The sequence below is a fragment of the Alligator mississippiensis genome, chromosome 10, assembly GCF_030867095.1.
Source record: "Alligator mississippiensis isolate rAllMis1 chromosome 10, rAllMis1, whole genome shotgun sequence".
Taxonomy (NCBI): Eukaryota; Metazoa; Chordata; order Crocodylia; family Alligatoridae; genus Alligator; species Alligator mississippiensis.
The window spans coordinates 44,947,495-44,972,478 of record NC_081833.1 but is presented as its reverse complement, the minus strand read 5'-3'; the positions used below and the strand labels follow the sequence as shown (position 1 = coordinate 44,972,478).

The 24,984-nt window shown below is 39.6% G+C and overlaps 1 protein-coding gene across 5 annotated transcripts in view; it reads right to left on the bottom strand.

Annotated features, from left to right (window-relative positions):
* The window catches only part of ESRP2 (epithelial splicing regulatory protein 2), a 61,174-nt gene that overhangs the window by 3,861 nt on the left and 32,329 nt on the right, over positions 1 to 24,984 (bottom strand). For 2 of the 5 annotated variants that reach the window (XM_019497498.2, XM_059713759.1), the window contains 8 exons: positions 24,039 to 24,149; positions 21,199 to 21,331; positions 20,748 to 20,790; positions 19,764 to 20,065; positions 15,791 to 16,012; positions 14,693 to 14,891; positions 13,275 to 13,470; positions 12,111 to 12,288 (listed from right to left, as the gene is read on the bottom strand). In XM_019497498.2, coding sequence (XP_019353043.1) covers positions 12,111 to 12,288; positions 13,275 to 13,470; positions 14,693 to 14,891; positions 15,791 to 16,012; positions 19,764 to 20,065; positions 20,748 to 20,790; positions 21,199 to 21,331; positions 24,039 to 24,149 — 1,384 coding nt within the window. Of the gene's footprint in view, positions 1 to 44; positions 157 to 8,491; positions 8,556 to 12,110; positions 12,289 to 13,274; positions 13,471 to 14,692; positions 14,892 to 15,790; positions 16,013 to 19,763; positions 20,066 to 20,747; positions 20,791 to 21,198; positions 21,332 to 24,038; positions 24,150 to 24,984 lie in introns of those variants that run through there. The other 3 variants (XM_059713761.1, XM_059713760.1, XM_006269305.4) reach the window with 3 other exon arrangements.

Here is a 24,984-nt window from a genome sequence, read left to right as displayed (position 1 = left end):
CCCTTCCCATTCACCACTGGAGACCCAGTTTCTTCCAATCTTACCTTCTTTGGAAGTTACAAACAGTTACAAACAGACCCACTCTTTCGGTGCTTGTAACACACTCCTTGCTTGATCGTTCAGCTGAATAAGGCCATTGTAGTCATCAGGTGCATACTACAGTACAAGTGCGATACATGATAATCAGCAAGAGAAGGAACAGTTCTGGTATAGCAAGCCACACAGACTAGAATTTGCAGCCTTAATATTAAGGGCATCAGCTACAGTAACTGGCAGGAGACAGTGAATGTGACACACACTACTTAATATGTAATCTATAGAATAAATCATGTGAATACTTGGTTGCAGACTAGATTTAAGGGAAGTGTACAGAGAGGATTCCACAATGCATGTGGTAGCTTTTGCAATGCAAGTTTTCCTTACACTATCTAGTACCCTTTTTTCCCTTGATATTCATAGAAACAACAGCAATAGCTGTGTTGGGTTAAAAAAAAATAAAAAAAAAATCAACAATGTGAAGTCTACCTATCAGACTTAGAGCAGAAACTCTCCTCGAGACTGGAGAATTCTCTCCAAAATGTGCACTGAAATGGGAAAAGAAAAAGGGGTAGAAGACACCAGGGTCCCAATTCATATAACTTATTCACACCTCTGTGAGTGAGAAGTCCACTGAAGCAAAGGGAACTGCAGTGGTGTAAAGCCAAAGCGTGGCCTTGTCTACGCACAGAAGCTGTACAGCACTAACTACACCAGCATAGTTAAAGCAGTACAACACCCTAACATGAATGCACTTACAACAGCATAAAAAGTGCTCATACTAGCTCATACTACCATTGCTTATTCATGTACAGAAAAAGGTAATAAGCCATGTCAGTGTAAGGCCCTTTTATACCAGTACTCTCATCAGGGTTGTCCCAGCATAACTATTTCAGTAAGAAGGAAAAAAAAAAAATCATACCTCTAATCAACATACCGGTACAAAAACAGTATGTAGACCAGATAGAGGGAAGAGAGAATAAAGTCCATGGACATTAATCATGTACATTTAGAGCTTAAAGAGCATGATTCTTGCATGCAGATAAAGTCAGACATTGAATGAGACCAGATACTGCTGGATGCATCACCTCTCCAGAAGTGCACATGCTCAAATGAGACTAAGCCTGCATATGATATGGAGATTATTAGAATGATTCCTATTACTTTGCAGCAAAGAGATATGCATGACCCAAGTTATATTACCTCCTTTCTGCAGTAAGAGGAAGAGTTTTCTTTTCTCAAATACCTTTCTTTGCATGTATTGGTAGATTACAATATCACACAAAATAAATAATAACCACATAAAGCATGTATGTACTATGCTGCCCTTTGTTCCTTTGGTACAGAAAAATGTCTCCTGCCAGTTTACAGTGAAGAATTAAATACTGTACTTATAAAGGGGATGGGGGACAAACACTTCGTAGCCATCTAAAGTGAAGTTTAAAGGATCACATCATACACCTGCCACACAGACCAACATCCAAGAGCCCAGAGACCATAAGGAACAGAACCCCCACAGTCTTTACTACTGGATTCTAGCCACCTTCACATCTAGACCCATGCCATTAAGTAAAGGACAAACATAAGAAGTGTTTTCTAGATAGTCTCTACCAGGGCAACCAGGCTGTGCAAATATTAATCAGCTCCCAGACCTGCCCTTGAAACAAATCTACAAAAAGTTTGTTCTTTGAAAGGAATGTCTCAAGATAGTACATACTTTAGATTACCAGTAGATGTACAGTAGGTAAAGCTCTGTAAACTCTACAGAAAGTCATGGAGCAGGGGTGGGGGGAAGTAGTTGAAATGCATAAGCCACAAGGAAAACAGAGAGGACTGGGAAAATGTTAAGGTACTAAAATGCCAAGAAGAGCGTTCAGTCAGAGCTTAAGCATACAGGAAACTCAAACAACTAGTATTAGAGAAAAATAAGGTATTTACAAGACAGAAATATAAGAGAAGATCATATTTAATTAATTAAACAGACATTATGATGTAGAGAATGCTTTAGAACAATTTCTAACTTAAAAATATGAAAAGCAATATTGTAAATCAAATTTGAGAAATAATGGAATAGGATAGACCTTATATAAGACTGGCTCACATTGACAATAGCAACTCCCCCAATTAAGAGTGCATTAAAGAGTGTTTCAGATGTTGGCTGTATTTCAGGTGCCTCCTAAACCAGCAAGCCCAAGATAGATTACTGCAGAAATCTTGTTAACAGTAGCATAAGTCAAGCTCGGTTTGTACTCAAAACAAAACTCAAAATGGAATTGCATTGTTACCAGATGTAAGCACTAGAAAACTATTTACAAACATTAAGCTTGTCAATTCAACATTGAAATTCACATGTTAAACCAATCCCCTAATTTAAGACTGTAAAATAATGATCATATAAAAAATGCACTATCATGGTTTTGCCAGGAAATATCCAATGCCCCATACTCTACTAATGACAAAACCAACATGTTACTGAAGACAGCCTCAAAGGCAGACAAAGGCAAAACTGCTGTCACTTCCTTGCCTCCTGTCTGTTAAAACCTGGCATGGGTAACATTGTCTGTTCATGGCCTTCGTTCTTTCAAACCAAGGCAAAAGACAGCATTTTCAAAAGAACTTGGTATGGGTCTTATTCTATCTCCATTTGAAATGAGGGGAATTTAGAGCAGTTTGAAAATCCCAGCCAAAGTGCTCAACTGTGAATTAATGAAACTGGAGGTTATTTGATTTGGTTTTATAAATCCACTGACACATCAAGCTTGTTCACAATATCTAATGTGAATAAAGGCTGCATTTTAAAGACATGCTCTTTAGTGTGCACCTGTGACTCACTGAAGTTCACCGATGAAAGCTTAATCTTTAGTAGATTGCTGCAGCCATTGATGCTTATTATGTAATTATTCACCACTGAAGCAAGTTTCTATTGAAAATGGTTTCTCTCCCCTCCCCAACCCACCATCATATTTTCTTCGATTAGTGACAAAAGTAATTCTTCTTTCCAAAAGAGACAGTCATCAAGTCCAGCAGAAGATGATAGAGGGGGGTCACAACAAAAGGCAGGAAGAGACCACACTGACAGGCTGCCACTATATGGCTTCTTTAAGGAGCTCATCAACTCACATTGAGGCTGAAGGGCAATAGAATATAGTTTTCAGACTGCCCTCCAGTATTATTGTTCTCTCAAGCAAGGAGTAAAATTGCATCAAGAGGGTAGGCTGGAAGAAAGTCATATAAAACAATGGCAAATAATGTATATAGTAAAGATCTTACAGGCTAGAAATAAATCTAAAAGGACTCTAGACAAAAGCCACAGACAAAAGATTGATACCAGGCAGAATAGGCAACTGGAGGGGAAGAGTGGTGCTACCAAAGGAAACAGTATTACACCGAGCTGGCTTGATCAGGCAAACAAGTCAATCCTCTGAACAAGCATAGCTCATTTTGTTATATTAAAAAAGCTTGGAAACTGCTTGTTCAGCCTCCTAGTGACTGTTTTACCGAGTGTGAGACATCAGACAGTTATTTCCAGGATCTCCTGGACAATCTTTGTGGGACTTTCAAATTGAGAAATCTCCAGATAACTGGATTAATGAAGGCTGAAAAACATTTACAGCAGCCCCATTATACCAAATCAAGACTTTTTATATATTTCCCTGTGTCTCAGTATGAATTGGTAACTTTATGTAAATATTAATCTTATTCATTGCTTTGTTTTCAGAATGGATGGCAGGTTCCATCTCTTCAGTAAGTCCTGTTGAAGCAACTTAAGTGTTCAATAAATTTATTTTTGCAATAAGCATTCAGTGCAGGATCTTGCAATCCAGGTTCTCATTCTTGTACAATTGTTTTGGTCTTTCTACAGGTCCTCAGCACAGATAACAAAATGACAAGTTGAGTCCCATATGGTACCAGTAGGAAGGCTGAACCTCAAACAAATCCGTGGGCCTATGTGAGCTCACCTCTCCCTCACGAAGCTTTTTTTAAACTTGTAGGTTTATATCTTTTCCCTTTGACATTTCTTGACTGAAAAATATTCCCTCTGCAGTTTCAAGTGGTAGTTCAGTACACAAGAAACATGAACTTCAATTTAATATTCACTCTAACAATTCTCTCAACATTTTCCATTTCTGACCAACCATCTCCCGGTCATGCTAACCTGGCTTATAACCATCAGCTATGGTGACTGTAGTATGGTGCTTTCTAGGGAGACATCCCTGTTTCTTCAACTTCTTTCCTAAAAATGAACTCAAACATGGGCAGACTCAGCATACTGAAACGAGGAGTATAGATGGTGAGGTGCATCATGGCATATAAACCCAATGCACATTCTTCTCCAAAAGAAAAACGATTTTAATACAATCTGCAAGGCTCTCAAGTAAAAGCTTCAGTACTAGGAGCAGATAACAGACAGCAGAATTACAGAACAAGGGCTTGCTTGATTGGTGGAACATCAAGACCATTAAAAAGAAGAGAGGGTTGGTTAATACCCATGGAATTAAGAGTTTAGAAGGGATCAGATAAATTACAATGAGCCATGAAGTCATCGACTCCTTCAGCGCTGCCTGACTTGAAATTCTGCTTCCAGGGTGGAACAGGAATGAAGGGGGAGGCTTCAAATGCACCCTCCCTGGACCCACCCCTAAACTCAAACCTAAATCTTCAGGAGAACGTTTAGTGCACCACTATCCCCACTGACTTTACTTTCAATCTAATCCCTCACATTTTCTCTTCCACTGTCTTAGTGCCTCCTGAAATTTCTGCTACCTCAACAGGAATAAGAGCTTGTCCTCATCTTCATATACTTTGTACACATATGTAATCATTTTAGAAACTAATGTTTATGTAATTATTACACCTCCTGGTGTGGATACTTAAATCTGTTTAGCCCATAAAAACTGATGAAACAGTGCAGGTGAGGAGCTTGCACCAATTTAGCTAAACTACTTAGATAAATAAAGGAAGGTGGTGTATTTAGACCAACACTAGGAGGAAAGGAAATAGGAACCAAGACTTGTTTCCAGCTGGAGAAAAAAGATCACTTGTAGCAGTTATCATTAAAATGGCATGTCAGGGATGCAGCTGCAATTCTATCCCAGATATAAATGTATCCAGTCACCAAATGATGATGCTGGTGTATGGCCATAAGAGGGTGAACCCCACTAGATATGGTTTAGTAAGGTTGAGGGGAAGGGGGAAAGATTCCTAACTTTGAGATTGGGGGGGGGGGGGGGGGAGAGTGTTAATGCATTGTGTCATGAAACAAAAATAATGATATAAGCACAGCAGCAGCAGCAACCTGCATGTTCAGTGAAAGAGCTAGATAGACCTGTTTCATATTAGTCACCTTCTGGGCACAGCTGAGAAGCAGTGCCACTTAAATATGTTGTTTAATGTGTGGCAAGCAGCTTACTATCAGAAGTAACAGCAAGTTTGCTATCCCAGCTTTTGTAGTCTCTCTCCTTTCGGGCAATGCTTTCAATCAGAAAAAAAAATATATCCAGGTCAGAAACAACGTAACATAGGCAGTGGGCTGGGGAGATACCCAATATTCCTCCTACTGTCTGCAAGCTGGCTTCTAGATGCTACAGTGAGCAAAATTATCCCAACTTCACATCTCCAACCCGCCCCCTTCTTACCCTCTCCCAAATCACAAAGGGGCCATGACTAGAATTGGCAGCTAGACATGGATCAAGAGAGTGTCCCTCCAGGACTGTGTAAGGTGTCAGATTTCAGTAGGAAGTAGAGAATGTGCCTTTGTTTAAGCGTGCACTTCAGACAAAACTTAATCCCAGAGAAGTCAGCAACAAAGAAGCCTGCTGTCCTGATGCTAGAGAGAGGGAGAGATGGGTTGCTAATGCCCTTGAAATTTTACCATCAGTCCATCTCCGTTATTATTGTTTAAAAGTAATATATTTATGCCTTGATTTCCATCTGTGAAGACTCAGATGATTAGGAAATGGCAAACATCTTTTTAGCTATAGATGAAGAAGGGTATAAGAGGAGAAATGACATCCTGAATCAGGTCCATCTAACGTGGTATTCTGTTTCACAGTGTCATTGAGCTTAGTGCTCTCCCTAAGCACAGTACAGGTTTAAAGGATACTTGAATTTATTTTGAATTTGGCCTCCACAGAAACACTAAAAAGACATCAAGTCTCTATCCTAGCCTTGTTTTAGCAAATTTAATTTTATGAGCAAGTTTCTGATGTTGACAGTAGTCTCTCAAACTCATTCTTCTCAGATTGTTTAATTTATGACTGTAGTTATGAATGATACAGGATGCTCCAGTTGGTACCAGTACACTGACACTAAGGTTAACTAGGTAGGCAGGTCTGCCTTTTAAGAGGCCTCTCCAGGATACTGCAATTCTGTCAAGGCTACATACACTCCTATGATGGGAGCAGGCATAAAGAGCCTGGAGTGTTCTTGCAGTCCAAAAACATTCCACACATATGTATAAATTCAATTAATGATCACAAGAAAGAGGATGAGATGTATGTATAGTGGTTACAGCAGGTGTGTCAAATATACAGCCCATGAGCTGTATCCAGCCTGCAGAGGTGGTCCAATGCCCAAATCTGGCCTGTCAGGCTTCTTGTGGCAGTTCCCAGAGCCACCATGTTGGCCTTTAACACATGGGATTAACACCCTGCCCCTCCCCCCCAATCACCACCACTACCTGCCCCAGAATTTTCAGTTTTTGATCACCATTCAGCATGCAGACTGGTAACAGCAGCATTAACATATGCTGGCCATGCTGACCCAGAAGCTTTAGGAAACCTCTGGGCAGGACATATTCCATCAACTCATTTGAGGGTCCTTAAACATGTCCAGGTAAAAGTGCAAGGAGATCTAATGCACAATCCACACAATTGCACCTCCTGCCATGTCACACACACATGGCAGAAGGCATGATTGTAGGATCACACATCAGATCCCACTGTACCTTATTGCCAGTGCAGGGGAGCACAATCTCAGACTCCCCTTGCACCAACAAGAAGCAAGCTCCCACAACCAGGAGCCTGCTCAGCTGAGAGACTGCCAGCCACAGAAGCACCCCCCTGCCCGAACATCACCTCCACAGCTGGAAGATGCAGCTGCTGCGATCTCCCAGCTTTGGGGGTATGAAGCTGGGACCCAGATTTGCTGCTGCTGGGGCAGGCCCAGCTGGGCATGGTATATCCCTGTGGCTGGGACCCTGCTACATGTACAAATTAAAGCTCAATAGCAACCAGCTAGGAAGTTAGCACACATTTTCAAAATCTAACTGGTTGATTGTGTGATACCTGTGCCGTATAGAGGTGGGATGAGTTTGACATCCTTAAGCTAGTGTAACATACAGAAATAGATTAAATCAAATATGTTACTTTTTCTCTTTTTCATGATTGCATGCCTTTTTTGCCTTGGCACACATTATTAACTGTTTTGCATAAAAACACCATCTTACTTCTACAAATACCTAACAAGCAGATTTCAGGTTTTGTGTTTTCCCGTTACTTTATTCTTTCCAACTTTTGTGACAGCTGCTTAGAGAGCTAGGCTGAAGCAATCAGCTGAATATTTTACTAAATGCCAGTATAACCAGCAACTTATTTTTCTATTCTCCTCTCTGACACTTTGGCACCTGGTGCAAGGACTTTACTGCCCAGTATCTTGGCCAATATTACTTTATTTTTATCTCATTTATCTCGTCTGTGTGCATTTACCTGTTACCTCTCATTATTAAGGGATTTTAAGATCTTTTGGGCTTTTTCCATGTATTTGTACAAAGGGTTTATGGTCCTGAATGGGACTCTTAGGGAATACAATTGTAAGAATTACATATACAATTAATAAGAAGTTACATAATGAGTTATTAAATGTCAATATACTAGAATTAAATATTAAGCACACTGCACTACAATTTAGTGGGGTCTAAATAGCTTCAAAGATGTTCAGATTAATAGCTTTTTGCAAGGACAGTTCATGTCTATATGATTCGACTGACTATAAATTGTAGGAGAGCTGACAGGCCCTACAAGAAAGAAGCCCAGTTGCTGAGCTATTAAATAGAAGAGGTCAATACTAACAATTGGAGTCAAATAGTTAGAAATGTAGAATTATAAAAGTTGAACATTACGTACTATTAAAAGCATGTACTGAGGTTGAGACCAGCTTGTTAAAGCACAATCTAAGCCAGGAGTATCTCTGTTATGAGGCAGGTCTGGTGTGAAAGCTGTTTTCAGTTATGTAGCAACATGTGCTTACATGCAGTACATGGAGCCCATGAAGACCAAAGAAATTCAGAGAAGGAAACAGCAGAAAATAAATAAGCAAGAACTGAAACTTAACTCATCCCTTCTAAACCAGGACACACAGATAAAAATCACTCTTTGTTCACAGCATCTCAGATCCAATTCCCATGTCCACTGAACACCAACTGCAATTACTTTCACAAAGGGATTAAAGACCATACCCAAGCCACTGGTGGTTAATAATGGCTCACTTTATAAAGGACCTGAAGCATCGTTCAATACATCCTTGAGGTAGCAGCAGAAAGAGAAGAAATGAGGGGGGAAAAAAAGATAATGTTAGATATTCTTACCAGAGACAATACACTGTCCCAACACAATATACCAACAGCTCTTTCTTACAAAAGGGTTTTTCCTTTTTATTTTTGCAGGAGTGGGTATTTGTGTGCATGTGTGAGTGCAGAGCTGGGGTTACCACTTATGCATCCCAGTGATATCATAGTGCACTGTAACTGCTCAGCTCCTTCACAAACCCCTAAAGTCCACATCTTGTTGGAATAACAAGATTTTCTAAAGACTTATTTAAATCCATCAGCTCTTTCACCATAAATAGCTGATGATAACTGTGGTTGTAAACTTGCAAGTACTTTGCCAAGTTCTTTATATCATCAGCAACAGGAAGAGAGTTTATCTGGGAACATGAAAAGAGAAATGCCAGTTCAATTCCTGGAAAGGACAGTGACTAAGCTGCACTTTTAAGACCATTTTTGAGTGAAGCAGAGTAGTGATATTTTTTATTAAGAAAAATTAAAAATGAAAACTAGAAATACATCCCTGATTATCAATGCTATTTCTATATATTTTAAAATGTTAGATATCCTTTAAATACTCCTTCAAGCTGCCTTCCAGGGAAGGGGAAATGGAAAAGAAACTGAGCAATAGAACTGAAAACTATATACTATCAATCTAAGATCTGGTGCATAAAAACAGGCTACTATCAGAGATGAAAATTTCATTGATCCATAAGCAATTGCCTGACCAGTCCCATCTACAGAAGGGTCAGATCTAATTGAACACATTTTTCATGCTGACCGGTATTTACATTTCTACCTGGTATTTTAGCATGGGATGCAATTCAACATCCTAAAAATAAAAGCTCATATTAAAATCTAGCAGGCCGAACCAAACCCCCCCCCACCAAAAACCACATGTAAAGTAAGTAGTAGATGCAGGGCTACTACTAGGAAAGTATCACTTGGAAGACTGGGAGGGGGGACAGCAGGGAAGGAGTAAGAAATATGTGCTTTTTTTTTGGTTTGAACTTTTCTTTAAAAATATTCTGAGAAGTAGAGGGGAAAACCAAAAGCTCTGCCAATTAAAAAAAATAAAATTAGGAATTTGCTGGCATAATTCAAGAAACCATGTTTGATCAAAACTCAGAGACTAATTAGCACTTAATAGAATCACAGAAAAACAAGTCTAGAAGGACCACGTGAGGTCACCTAGTAGAACCTCCAACGATGTGAGCAGATGTTGCAATGTAACTGCTACCTCTCCACAGTTCTACAGCTGTAGAGGCCTAGCAAAACCACTGCATCTTTAACCTTGTTTAATTCAGGGTTAAAATTACAGCAATTTAGCTCACTTACAGAAGCATGGAAAGGTAACAGTTATATAATTCCTACTGTTGTTCATTCCTAAGCAAGAACTCCCTCCACTTAAAACACTAAAAAGTTAGATCCATCCACAGCCCAGAAAAGTTTTTGAGTTAGAATTTCAAATCACCGACTGCAAAAGACATGTAAAATGTTATAAAATTATTTCTGAATTAGCAAAATAGAATGTGTAATGAATAATTTTTTCTCTTAAAACAACACTAGTTCTCCAAAAGGCTCAGAATTCTTAAGACATATCTAAGCATATTATCCACTCTAAAAATACATGATCATATGGCTGACACACACAGTAAAATGGCTGACACTGTAAATAAAATCTGCCATAGCCCTTTCAGAAACTTGGTGAAATGAGGATCTGCAACGCTTATCTCCTATTCTAAAGCATCTTTCTTGCCTCAGATTTGTCATTGCCCATTAAAAATACCCCATCTACCTTGCAGCCTCTAAAGCAGTGGTTCTCAACTGGGGTACCACGTGCCCCTTTCAGTGGTGCCACAACATGGGAACTGCCTCAACTAGGTGGAAATGCACTGTGCACCTCCTGTGGCAGCAGACCAGAAAGCAGCTACAGCTGGAGCCTGCACTCTGACGGACTTTACTGGTTCAACCTTACACAGTCCTCCTGGAAACAGAGGTGTGCCAAGCAGGGGAGACTGTCCCATGTTTCCAGAAGGAGCATATGCAGGGTCTGATCAAAAAAAGGCTGTGACCAGCATGCACACTCCAGCCACAGCCCTTTACTCTGCCTGTCCAGGGAACTATGCTGGGCTGGAATAACCCCTTGCATTGCCTAGCTAGAGGAGCTGGGTATGGGAACACCTGGGCCTGATAAGACCACCCTTTCCACCCCCTCCTCCCCAGCCCTACCAACACAGGAGTTTTGCCCACAGCACAAAGCTAATTAATTACACCTCTTCTCCTACTTCTGACTTAGGTTTATCAGAAAACCCTAACATAGGCAGGGACACTCCACAGGACACTGGCTGAAAACCAGAGGTAAGCAGAGGCAGCCAACCATGGTTCTCAACCAGGGGTGCTGCCACAATCAAAAAAGGTGCAGAGGCATGCTCTGACTCTAAACAGGTTGAGAAACACTGCTCTCAAGAGAGAATGAAGGTCAGAATCAGCACTAGCTTGGCATCCTGTGGAAGTTTAAAGGATGGACTAATGTCAAAAGTGTTTGTTTTTTAAATCAGTCTACATGGAATAGGAGGCATGATATATGTTGAGTTTTTAATAAAATCTCATCCCAATCAGCAAAGGTTTGGAATCTGTACTATGTCTTATTTTTCCACAGACAAAATTACCACCTTGAAAACTTCAAGCTGGTTATTTTTGCCTTTCCAACTGTTTAATTACAGTACATGGATTTAGGGAGCTGGTACTATAAGAAAACAGTCATCATATGAGCTGTATGGAGGAAGACATAGAGGAGTACCATCCCATACATTCAGATACCTATGCTTGTGAATTTTCCAGGGATAGAGCTCAGGTTCTTTACCTTTAAAAAATGATTCATTTGATACTCAACTGCCCACTGACCAGTACTCAGTGCCTCTGATACCAGTAGGTAGCTAGTTATCTGCAACAGTTGCTTAAGACAAAGTGTGGTTTGAAGGGCATATTCTCCTTTTGAATGAGATTAGACATGATTATTGTAAATAAAATGTTTCAGCTTTGAGGCCAAAGCAGTTAGTCCTGGACTGTATGACCTTCATTTTCAGATGCATCTCTGTTCCCTCCCCACTCCACTCCCTGCCCTCAAGTAAGGTAACAGAGGGAGCCTTTAAAAACTTTTGTTAGCTTTAAGAACTCTCTAGCACCCAGTCTTGTGCTTTGACCACTAGAACCTACTTCCAGAATTTGAACAGAAATGCCACGATAAATAAAAAGGGTATAGGCTGTAGCCGTGTTCGTCTAAAGACATAGGCAAAAAAACTTTGTCTGCCTATGATCAATAGAAGGGTAAGATTTCCAGAAATGCTTTTGAGGGCATGCCTCGTATGAAATTTACCTTATTCATCTGCTTAGTTGCTGACATGACAGTGAATGTACAGTCCTCCTTTTCCCAAAGCCAAGATTGACTAAGTTTGGACAGAGAGCAATTCCTGTCAGAAGCCCAAGTCAGAAAAACATACCATATAAAGGAGAAGCACTGAATACTAACCTGATATCCCTGGAAAAAACTCAGAATTTCCTTCATTCCTGTATTATAAGGCAAGCCCTGCATACGGACCAGAGCTCCAGGCTGGGGCATTATTGGAGTGTGTGTGGCTGTGGCAGCAGCTGCTACAGCTGCTGGTGGAGCTGTGATATAGCCCACTGTGGTGGGAGATACAGGAGGGCTGTAAAGAAAAAAAGAGAGGAGCAAAATGGTTAACATAGGCCAATGAGTGACTTGAGAGCTTGGAAGGAGAGAGAGGTTTTAGTGGCCATTTTATCTTAGTTTTGATAGTAGCTTGTGCAGGCTGCCTCTGAATATTGCCCTTTCCTACTTCAAAACTTACTGAAATCTGTGGTAAAGGGAAAATGAATCAATAAATCCCAAACCAGAAGGTGATGGCTCTTCTTAGTGCACAAAACAGGTTATTAAATGATGATGATCCAAGCCAAACAGGGAAAATATTAAACCACATTATCTTAGGGCTGAGAGAGTGAGGCATGGAAGAAAATGAATAGCTCCAGGGTTATATAACTAAGCTATGAAAGTAAATTCTTGCCTAGTAGGGGGTTTTTTTTAGTGTATATTCCATCATCAAGAGGGGGAAAAGGTCACAGGGACATGGTTAAATTTAAAAACTCTGCAGACACCTGGGTCACATCCTAGTGACTGAAATGGCATCTAATGTTAGGATCCAGTTTAATTTACAAGGAGCAAATTAAATAAGGTATTGCTGTAGGCTTATCATAAGGGCTGGGGAAGACAAAGTAAAAAACTCCTTTCTTCTTTTACCTCTTAACTAGAGCACCATGTGTTAGGACAGTAGATAAAGACTATATTGGTGAAGTGTTTACCTGCGTTGTTTGCGTGTGTGACTACACCCTCTAAAATATTGCTTGTCCTTTCCCTCAGTGCCCTTTGCTAGCAACACTTCTTCAATGCTGTGATGCTCAAAACTACAGGAGGTTTGATTCCAGCCAGCAAAGGTTAAGCTGCATTATGAGACCAGGAGAGAACACTTACAGGGTCATTGCCAATAATGGTAGTGGGTTGTTCAGAGTAACAAAACAGAGTTACACGAAGTGGGTTAATAGTTGCCTCCAAAAAAAAGAAACTGATTCTGCTCCACTTATATCAAAGAGCTTAAACAGCAGTCAAGGACAACAGTACCTGGGATAGTAAGCTGTGTAATTCATGTAAAGCTGAGCAGCCTGAGCTGGGTAATAGGTAACAGCTTGAGGGGCAGTAGCAGAGGCCTGGGGAGTCCTGGTTGTCGGTAATAAGGCTTGAGGCTGGTAAAGTGCTGCTTCTGCTGGGATCACTGCTGCTGCTGTTTGGAAAGCAGCATAAGCAGGAGGAGAAAGACCTAAAAGCAAGCCAGAAGACGGGTCAATCAGAGCACTTGGGTGGGAATGGAACTCTCTCTTCCAATGTGACTATTATGCATTCTGAGAGCACCTGACCATGGTTAAGTAATGCTCACACAACGACTGATCTCAAGTCTGTTGTACTAAAGGCACCCAGTGCACCCAAATGGCTCAGTTTCTGGGATTGTTAAACTTAAATACTTACCAATGCAGAAATGAGGACTCTGAACCATATTAAAAATTCAGGAACTGCAGAATTATTCAAAGGAAGCATGAAGCAGGGGGATTGAGTATGCATCTAGGCACATCCTTTGTTCCTTCTAATAGAAGCTGCACTCTCTGGGGTATGTTTAAAGATAATGGCTGCACAGGTTTTCCTACATCTGTTCACCAAGAGTCTATATACCTACTGCAGCTTGACAAGCTAGCAAGATATTGTACATACAAAAGACTAATCATGGGCATTTTCATACACAGTTGCCCGATTTGTACATGAGAAGTAGGTACAACAAGCTTTTTTGAAAGCCCAGCTGTCTATATTGTTTTGAAAATTTATATATACCAGCGCCCACTTTGTAACCACACTAGTTAGAATGGAAGACTCCTACCCACAACATTAAACTAATACCCCAAACATTAAACTAATATTGTAATGTTTATGTATTCTTAAAAGACCTTAAAATTATTCTTTGCTGAAAGCATTCAGTATACAATATTCACAGATGATAGCCAATATAAGCCATCCAGTGCCACTATCCACTGGTCCATTAGAAGTGCATCCCAATGGAAGTTCCCTTCAAAAACAAGTTATCCCCAAAGAGCAGCACCTTCTCAATGCTCAGAGGCAGGATAGCAAGAGCATTCATTGTCAGCTAGAGTGTAGCATTTTCCCCATTAAAAATATCCAATTCCAAATAGGTGTCACTACAGGCAAGTCTACTGCAGAGCTCAGAAGAACAGTACACCCAATAAAAGCAAAGTGCACCACAAATACACTGGCGAGGCATTGCTGCCATCTATTTCCCCACCGAAAACATAATAAAAATGCCTCAATCAGTCCCATTATTTCCCCAAGGGAACAACTTCCAAATCTCAGCCTGTATACAGATGGATGATTACTGATCATGGCATACCCCAAGTCAAAAAGTGAAAGGCCACAGAGCTTCAGCACCTACCACGTCAGCCGTTAGCAGCAGAGAGCGTGAAGAATTGGAGACTTACATGGTAACTTACATGGCGGTGGGGATAAGCCACTACGATTTAAAGTGCCACCCATTAAAACAAAGTTCATCTCTTCTCCTGAACACTGGAACACTTCCACATAGCGGTCCTTCATCATTTTTTTGTGACATTTCTGGGCCACCAAAAAGGCTTTGTCAGCTGATTTCATTTGGATAAATGCATCACCTGATGGTCGTCCCTGAAAAGTTGCAAACAGCCATGTTCAGTCAGTCAGTCGCACAAATTTCCAGAGCATAAAAAATGAAAATAGTTCTAGCCAGTGCTATGATCAAGTGTTTACTGAAATTTTACAGGATTTTTCCCCTCTGTTGCTAACAGTTAATGACTCAGCCTCAGATCATTTCAAAAGCTGGGTATGCAATCCTACATCATTACGCTTGGCTTTCTTCAGCAACAACTTATTACCAATCTGTTTGGGCGCATAAGTGTTCAGGTCAAGCCTTGCTTCAATAAAGTCTACAGGCACTTTGGAAATTAATTCCCAGGTTCCTGGTGTTTTAAAGCACAAGAGAGTTTCGTTTTATTTGAAGCCGATAAAAAAACACCACACACAAAAAGAACCCGAGTCAAAAAGGCTTTTTGACAGACTGTTCGTTTAGACAAAAGAACCTGTCAATTAAAGAAAAAGTGGGGGGAAAAAAACCCTCAACTTGTTCAAACAAATCTCCCCACCTTTCTGACAGGGGCTAAAGAAGAATTAAAAAGAAGGTGGCAGCAAGAAAGCAAACCACTTCAAAACCACATTTTTTATTTTCTAATTTAGTTTCTATTTAATTTTCACTTTGAATGTTTTGATAAAAAAAAAGCACTGGTAGCCAACACAAGCTCTGACGTGATAATCGTAGGTATTATCTCCTTTTTATAGAAGAGGACACCAAGAGCATTTTATCCTCCAAGCCAGCAGTTCCCAGACTCTGACAGATTGCATACCACCAATTTAAAATGATACAACCTTAAGTACTACCAGCACATTTTTGTCATATAAAGTAATTATAATAAATCTGTTAATGTGTACCACTAGTGGTACCTGTATCACAGATTGGGAACTGCTGCTCCAAGCAAAAGAACTGTTGTTACCTGTTGATTAAGGACCATGTGGACTCCATGCGGCTTGATATCTCCTGTAGCATCTCCCATGAATTCTAAGATATCATCAATGCCAGCAGTGTAGGGAAGGCCTCGGAGTCGGACACAGTCACGTATGCTACCTGTGGCAATGGTGTAAGGTGGGGGTATGACAGGAATTATGGGAGTTGGCAAAGTGGGTATAAGAGGAGTTGACATGTATCTATTAAGAACCTGTTGGCCAGAAAAAGAAGAAAAAACCGTAAGTGGGTGGATAGGAATATAAATGGTGATAGGATGCACACTACCACTTCACATATTTAAGTGTAACCAGCTTTATTAAACTGTGAAAAAGGAAAATTTTGCACAAAATAATCCTGTCTTTTTTTGTTGTTGCTGTTTGACATCTACCAGTTTCAAATAAAGTAAAAAAAAAAAAAAGACCCTCTGAAAAATGTGTTTGATGGAAACCAAAAATAGACCCCTCATTGGATAAAAACAAAGAGAAGTGGATTGTTGTTACTCTGAGAACATCCCCCCCAAAAAAGTATTTATCATTTGAAAACACTGGCTATGCTGACAAACCCAAGTAATTATTATTGTCAATTATTAAATTCCCTTTGCTTAATGCAGTATTTATAGTCAGGATTTTCTTTTCTTTTTGTTAAAACCAGTTTTACTCCCCTGCTTTCCTGAGTAAAGCACTGTTAGAGCTACATACTAGCCAATTATTCTTTTTATTTAGCCAGTGCTCATACTCACCCTGCATAGAGAAGAGTAAAAGGCATGGGAGATCCATTTTCTCAGTCTCCTCACACCCCACCTCTTGTTAGCATTTTATTTGCTCTCTGATTTCTCCCAAAGGAGAAAGAAAGAGATAATTGGGAACACCTTAGTGACAAAAATGCTGTTGGGACCTATTCTTCAAGAGATAGTTATACGATGAGTAATAAAATAAGCACAGACAAACAGGTTATACTGATAGAAGCAGCCTTCTAGTAGCAAGCCTTCATTTTGTCAGCAGCAATTCTGCTTAAAAAAGTATCTTGCTTCATTAGAAACACCCTTGTAGGATTCTAATGCTCTGAATATACTGTACATGACAGGTCAGAAATCATCTTTTTCAGTTAGTTACTGAACTGGCTATTGTGGTTATGTTTTAACACTAGCCAGTGGGCTGGCTCTATATGGTTGGCTCCTGAACAACCAGGTTCTAATCCCTCTAATTTCTTGCTATTCACTCATGAAAGTGCTTCAGTCATGAGATATGAATGCCTTACTTCAGAGACAACCCACAGCAAAGAAAAACAACAGTATTTTCCTAGGACCGGCATGGCATCTTAATCTAGCTCTCCTTAACCAACACAACTTGGTTGGTGGGCCTTCAGTGATTTTGGTCCTAGAGGACTTATGCCCCCCTCTCAAGGATACAAAACAAATAATCTAGTAGTGCTATTTCACTAACAAAATTAGTTAGCAGTGTCAGATACTTTGCTCTTCTCATGGCTATTACCCCCAGTAGTGCTGGTAAACAGTAGTGATCAACATTCTTCTGCTCACCCCACAAGCTACTTAGAGAAAGGATGCTTATGATGTGGCTTGGACAAAAGTTGATGGAATGCCCATAAAATTACTAGATGGAATCTTACAGCTCCTGTTCTGCAGGAGGTTAGACTAGATGTGTGTAATGGCTGCTTTTGGCCTTGAATATTACAATATTCCATAGGCAGGCAGACCCAGACTGCCATATCTGGAAATGTTATCTCCTTAAATGTGGTACAGTACTTTCGAAGATTGAGTTTGCTAATTTCAAAGTAAAGAATTTTTTTCTGAAGTGACCTATCACTGCTGTGGACAGTGCTTGATTTTGCAAATATGAGCAGGTGCCCATTAACACTATTTGAAGTTTATATATTACAGGAGGTGGAGAGGGAAGTAAAATCAGAAATCTGAAACCATAATTTTGAGAAAGTGAGAATTTAGTTCCAATTTCCCAATTCAGGCACTTAAAAAAAAAATCCAGGGGCCAGATCCTATTCCACCCTGCTCAAGTCCCTGGAAAACTTAATACAAAACACACGCGGTTCCATCCTATTCATTGCCTTTTTTTGCAATTCTCTCAAGGATGACACAGCAGCATTTTACAAAATTAGGTGTATTAATGGCTTTCAGGGACTCAAGCAGGGTGGAATAGGATCACACTTATGTACCGAAGTCCACATTCATGCATAACAGGTGTCCAAGCAAGAGCATTTTAAAAAGTTCCTTAAATATGTGCAAGTTTGAATGCTGTATTACGCTTCCATTTGAACATGCTATATTAAGCTTCCATTTGTAACTGGTTTGTAATAAATATTAAAAAAGCATGTTGTAAGTATGAGCAGGGTTTATTGATAGGTGAGATGTGGAGAGCATTGTAAATGTCCATTTAGTTAGAGAGCAGTGATTTATCAACCACTATACATTTTGTATAGCTAGAGCCTTAACACTTTGACTTACGTGCTCATAAAGCTTTTCGTAGTTGGGCACCAGAATGTCTTAAAATAATTCACAGATTTTTGGAATGGCCTGTCCCTTAAGGACCTACTGCAAATTTTTAACTTTAATTTTTAAATTTAAAGGCAATCTCAAACTTGTTTGAAAAAATATTATTTTTCCTATATTTATATTTGATTAGATGGTAAAGGAAGAAACCATTTTGAAATACTATGCAACCAATAGTTATAAAATACCATCCATTGTGTATGATGTCTTTATTATAACAGCAATTTCTGTTTTTATATGTAACAACATGTGAAGTAGAGTTTCATAATACGAACATAAGAACCTAGGAAGTGCCTTATTGGGTCAGACTTATGGTCCACTTATCCCACTACCCTGTCTCCAACAGTGGCAGCAGTGAATACTTTAGAGGGAGGGTGTTGAACTGGATATAGCTATATATCTAGCAAGGGTATTCAGCCTCCTGCAAAGGTGGCTAGAGAGCAGTGGCAAGTAAGACTTGCCACCGGCCACTCTCCCTTGCTGCCAGATTCCTTAAGTTCCATGGGGCTGGACCACACACCCCTGCAACTGGAGTGGGGTTGAGCCACACACCCTTCCTCTCCCCTGCACAGCTGGATAGGGGCTCCTCCCATGCCTCCTCACACCCCCTGCCCTGTACAGTCAGATCAGGGATGGGCCATACTCCCCGCAACATGCAACAAATTGGGCCCGCTGGCCAGATCCAGTCTGTGGGTGGACTGAGCACTGTTCACCAGACTCAAGGGGAAAAAAGATTGGACATTACTGATTGAGAGTGATCTATCCCCTATTCATTACCCTCCCTGGCATCCAACTTCATTAGTTTAGAGATGCCAGAGGAAACATCCCCAACCAGTCTGTTCAATAGCTATGAACAGATCTAATATCCATTCATTCCATCTAGCCCTTTTATGAACCTGGATGTACTATGTGCCTCCACCACTTTCTGCAGCAATGAATTCCACAAGTTAACTATACACCATGTAACAGTTCTTTTTCTTGTTAGCTTTAATCTGTCTCCTGCTAATATCATTGGGTGCCCCCTAGTTCAAGTATTCTGGAACTTGGTGAAAACAGTTCCCTGTTCACAGTCCAACCATTTCATGATTTTGTAAACCTCTATCATATCTCCTTTTCTGCATCATTTATGATTTTACTACGACTTTTTTGGGTGGCAGACACCAGAAGTGTATGCAGTATTCAAAATGTGTGCACACCATGGATTTGTATAACGGCATGATGATCTTCTCTATTTTCAATTCCCTTCAGTGATACTCAACATTTTATTGGCTTTTTTTGATATTGAGCTGATGTTTTTAGAGGACTATCTACAGTGACTCCAAGGTCTGTTTCCTGAGTCTGGTTCAGTACCCAGTATTGTGTACACAGGGTTAACATTCGTAGATGAATTATATAAATAAATAAATAAATTTTTCTGGGCTTCACAGCCCATGGTTATGACCTGCTGGACTTCAGCTGCTGTGCTCCTGAAGAGTTCAATGTAACGTTTTCCAAGTATCTCCTTGTGTTTTTTAAGTGCATTCTGTGCATATTCTTCACAGGAAAACAACACAAATGCATCTCCTGTAGGTCTGCCATCTGGATACTTGACAAAGAGAAGTCCCTCTTTCCCTCCTGTGACAGGACACTCAGGCCCCAGGAACCCCAAGACATCTTCCTGAGTAGCTGTGAATGGAAGACCTCTCATCCGGATGATGACTTGATTCTCTTTGGATAAGAACTGAGCCACTTCATTGGAGGTACCTGACAGAAAACGGGTTGGGGGTGGGACGAAGTAGGTTAATTTTGTTTGAAAAGAATCGGAAACCTAGCCACAGAGGAAGGAATGAAACTGCAAGAAGATCCTTTGTAAGTCACGAGTTCTGTAGGGCCTGCGACAACAGAGATTTAGTCCACAATCCCATAAGATGTGGAGCTACCCCTAGCTTCTTCAGAAAGCAGTTTGGCACTGTGCAGCATCATGACGTTAAGTAACAACATGAGAGACACGTAGCTGACAAAGCTTCAGATCACTTAACTGCATGCAGCCCTTTCAGGGTGCTTATACCCTGGGCACAGTGGTTAAAAAAGTGACATATAAAAAGTTAAAAAAAAAAAAAAATGGCAGTTAAAAAAGTGACATACAAAAGGACTGGCTGAAAGCTTTTCACATTATGATTTTAGGTTTGGCAAGGAAAAATAAGGCAAATAATGGACTTTTCCAGTGCACACATTCTGTTTCTCCCTCTAAACACCAAGCTGCTTGCCTGTGGGTGTCACAATCAGAACAACCCAACTAGCACAAGCTCAGTAGTCCCAAAACAGTTGATAACAGCATACAGCCATATCAATTTCTGAAGAGTAAATAAAAAATGCTATTTGGTTATTCCTTTTTTTTTTCTCATACAGCTAAAGAATAGAAAGAGAATGGATTACAACTACTCACCTCCAGCAATCTTTAGAAACTCTTCTCCAGTAGCTTTGTAAACCTTTGTAGAAGGGGAAAAAAAAAACCCCAAAACAAAAACACTCATATTAAAATTACAAAGGTCATTTAAAATTGAAACGGAACATTTTCTAGAGTAATGTAGAACTTTGTAAAGGTTCTTTTAATAGCTGCCGAGTTCTGCCAACAAATAAAATTTATTTTTAAAAATTAGAGGAAGATTGGATTTTCAAAAATAGTTGGTGAGGGTAAAAGTGGCCCACCTCCCAGTAACTTTCAATAGAAGCTGAATGCCTTAATTTTCATGGATTTTTTTTTATCTTTCCTCCCAAAGAGGAAGTCAATTCCTACTAATTATATAATAGGTTTATGCTCATTTAAAGCAGACTGCTTCAAATATTCTCAGCACAGTAATATGACAGTTGGCATATCGTCAACATATGTTCTTTACCTCAATGTATCGACTACCCATATGATGCTTATGTCTTTCTAAAGCCAAGTCTCTCTGTTCAGCACTGACAAATCGCACTAAGGCTTCCCCATTTCTTCTTCCTTGAGCATTCAGACACAGAGCCACACCACCTCTAAATAAAAGACAAAGTAAAAGGAGAGATTGAGTTATGAAAGTTTTATAAATCATTGGCATCATTTCCCCACTCCTATTGATCTGAAAAATCTTGAGACCAGACTTTAAAAATAAGTCGCTACTTTTAAGTAGTGTTTAAGTGCTGGTGCTGCTGCAGTGATGGTCGAGGAAATCTCTCTAGTATAAGCAAATTCCCCCCCCCCCCCCCCCCAAACTCTAGATTACAAAAATTGTTTATACAAACTATGATTTTGGTATCTAATCCATTGTTTTATCAAATCAAATCAAAATAAAGTCTCTTGCCACACAATGCTCTCACTAACTTACAGTGCTTTGCTTTTCCTGTTTTCTATTTTTCATTATAAAAAAAGAAAACCTTTAAAAAAAATTCCATCTTCAAACTGATATGTTCTTAGAATTAACACCTAAAACAAACTGATGTCTGGGATATTCCTTCATTTTTACTATGAAATATATTAGGGCCCCTAAATGAATGAGTATATTTAATGCTTAATATATTCAACAACTGTGTGTGTTTTGTTGTGGGGTGTTCTTCAAGCAGTCTGAAGAAGGGCACTTGATGCTCAAAAGTTTGTCCAACTTCTCTGTCAACTATGCAATTGATCCAATAGATACCACAAAAATGTCCTTGCTTCTCATACATTTCCTGGACCATCACAGCTATGACAACACTCCAATCCTATTATATTGATATAAGAATATATGCACGCATATTCACCTACCATGCTGATTAGATTATATCTTAGACTATAAAAGATAATTATGCAAAACTTGACATATTCATCTCCTACATCTGAGACTTAGAAAAAAATTCCTCTAAGCAATGCTGGCGGTGCCAAGCCTGTTCTAACTAGATGAGGTGACATTCAATCCTGACTAGCTCAGAATTCCCATAAGCAGCCAGTATTAACCAAAGGGTCATAATACAACACGCACATGCACACGTACCATGATCAACATCCAGTTCAATAGGAAAAACTGCAGAACATTAATTAACTTCGATGGAAACAGACAAATTGCAGAATAAACAACATGCATTGGGTATGTTCTTACACACACACACATATTTTAGCAGGACTTTTTCCTGCAAAGAGCCATAGGCGATAAGCTGAAAAGCTATTTGTAGTTTGTGGCTTGTTTTAAGCATCACTGCCTTAAAAACTAAACTAAAACTTTGAAATGTTATCCCCAAATTAAAACTTCTCCAATTAGCACAGAACATCTGAGAATATTTTTGATTACACTCCAAGTCTGTAGCTGTAGAAGATTACAACAGGTGATTTAAAATTTGTTGTTCTTTAAAACAAAAACAAAAAATCCTCTTCATTTTCTTGTTTGAAAATGCTTTGCTTGCTTTGTAGCTTTATGAGAAGAGGAATGACAACTTTTTGGTAGAAGTCTTACCCATAAGAATCCAAGCCCTTGGAAACCTAGGATAGGTTACTCAAAACAACCCATGGCTTATGGCAAGTTACTGCAAGATAAACTAGGGTGTTAGCTTATAGCATGCTAGCTACTCTGCAGCAATGATTCCTGTGCATCCTCCTACCTTCATAAGGGAGATGAAGTAGCTTAGCCTACTTGCATTAAAGACAAGCTACTTCACACACAGAACAGGGTAAGAGCATGCATACAGGCAGCTTTCCCATACAAACTCCTATTCTGTGAAATTCACATCCCACTTTGCCTTTTGGTAACTTGCTTGTGTGGCCATACCATCTGTTTCCTCACTGGCAAAATATGCATCCCAAACCTCATAGAGGTGAAGCAAACTTCTATACTGTGCTTTATATCCAAAGGTCTTAACAAAGTTATCAGTGACTGATGGCTGGTAATATAGCTCCAAGTTTACACTAAATACTAATTTGCCCTTTCTAAAAGCATAATAAAGGGAGGGTAAATATGGAGGGTGGGGGGGGAAGTCAAATAAGATGAAGCAAGATCTGAAATAAGGTATGTGTCGTTGGGTTTTTTTGGTTTTTCTTTTACAAAACAAACCTGTTTGACAAGGTTTTTCCCCTATCAATGCACATGTGCAGTAGAGGATGCACCAAGAAGTTATGAAATAGGAGTAAGAAGGAAAGAACACAATGTTAAAAAGGTAACATAGAAATCATTAACTATGGTTCTGTTCCCTGAATAGAAAAATCTCTTAAATTCTGATTGTTCACATATCAATATGGTATTCAGTTACGTCTTTTAAAAACAAACAATATTTAAAATTATACATACGACAATACTGTCATATTCCTTTAAGTCACAATATCTATAATTTCTATATACAAATTTTCCAAGGTTATGCATAATACATTACCTACAATTCTTTGTTTTGAAGAATATATGTAAACTAGACAAAAACTGCAAATTTTATTATAATTGTATTGTAAATAGTAAATATTTACAGTTAAGATATCGTATAATTATAAATAATATGTAATATTTTAAAATTGTACAAACCTGTGCAAGTATCTTTGAACTACAAGAATAAAGAACATAACAGAAAGATGTGGATTATATAATCCCAGCCTTGTGTTCTTCTTATTCATGCAGTTCACAGTGAAGTGCATATATACTTCATATATACTGTGAATATATTTTATATAATAAAATTATGTACTACATTTTAAAAGGATTGATGTTAAAAGCAAAGTTAAATGATGTTACAGAAAATCTCATACTCTTACTTGGCAATATTGAGTCCTTTGAAAAATCGGGCAATATCTTGGTCTGAAGATTGCCAGGGCAAACCTCTGGCACGTATTACTGTTTCACTGTCTACTGCTTCAGATTTGCTACTGCAGAAAGAAGTCAAAGTAACCATTAAGCCAAATCTTCTGTGATACCATTACCACCAAATTTAATTACAATTACTCATTCAACAAATGAGTCATTGGGATATTTGCTGCTGCTTCATTTCCTTTTTCGTGTCCTTGCATGACAAGGTATTTAGCAGAATTCACATATTCGTCAGAATCTGACAGGGCCAAACTGCAAGTGCTTCTGCTACAGCTTTGAACTTGCGAGCTCTGGGCTGTCAACCATATGGCTTTATGCACCTGCACCACATCATTTCCTTTCTTAACTGAATAAGGAATATACCATAATTTTCTCATATATAATATGCCCCTGTATAGAGTATGCACCTTGATTTTGAAGGAAGACTGAAGGAAAAAGATTCTTTGACTGAATGGCAGAGGCTACTCAGTTGAGTACCAGCTCCATGCACTGGATGGGAACCATGGACCAACCAAGAGCACTAGGTCTCGGGCCATGCATTGAGTCTGACCCCATGTACCGGCTTTGGAGCTAAATGTCGGGGCAACCCAGTGAACCGAGTCCAGCACCACATGCCAGGTCTGGGGCTGCCCACCAACTCGAGCCACATGCTTGGTCCGACTCAGTGTGCTCAATCTGGGGCTACACTCTGGCCCTAGAGTCATGTGCTAAGTCCAACCTAGCACACAGCCCTGGAGCCACCTCATGGTCCCAGACTTAGCATACCAGGTTGAACCCATCATGCCAAGTTTGGGGCCATGTGCAAGGTCAGATTCAGTATGCAGGGTCTGGCTGTGGCCTGATTCAGCACATGGCTAGGAAGCAGGGCTCCCCATGGTTCCAGAATTTGGCAGT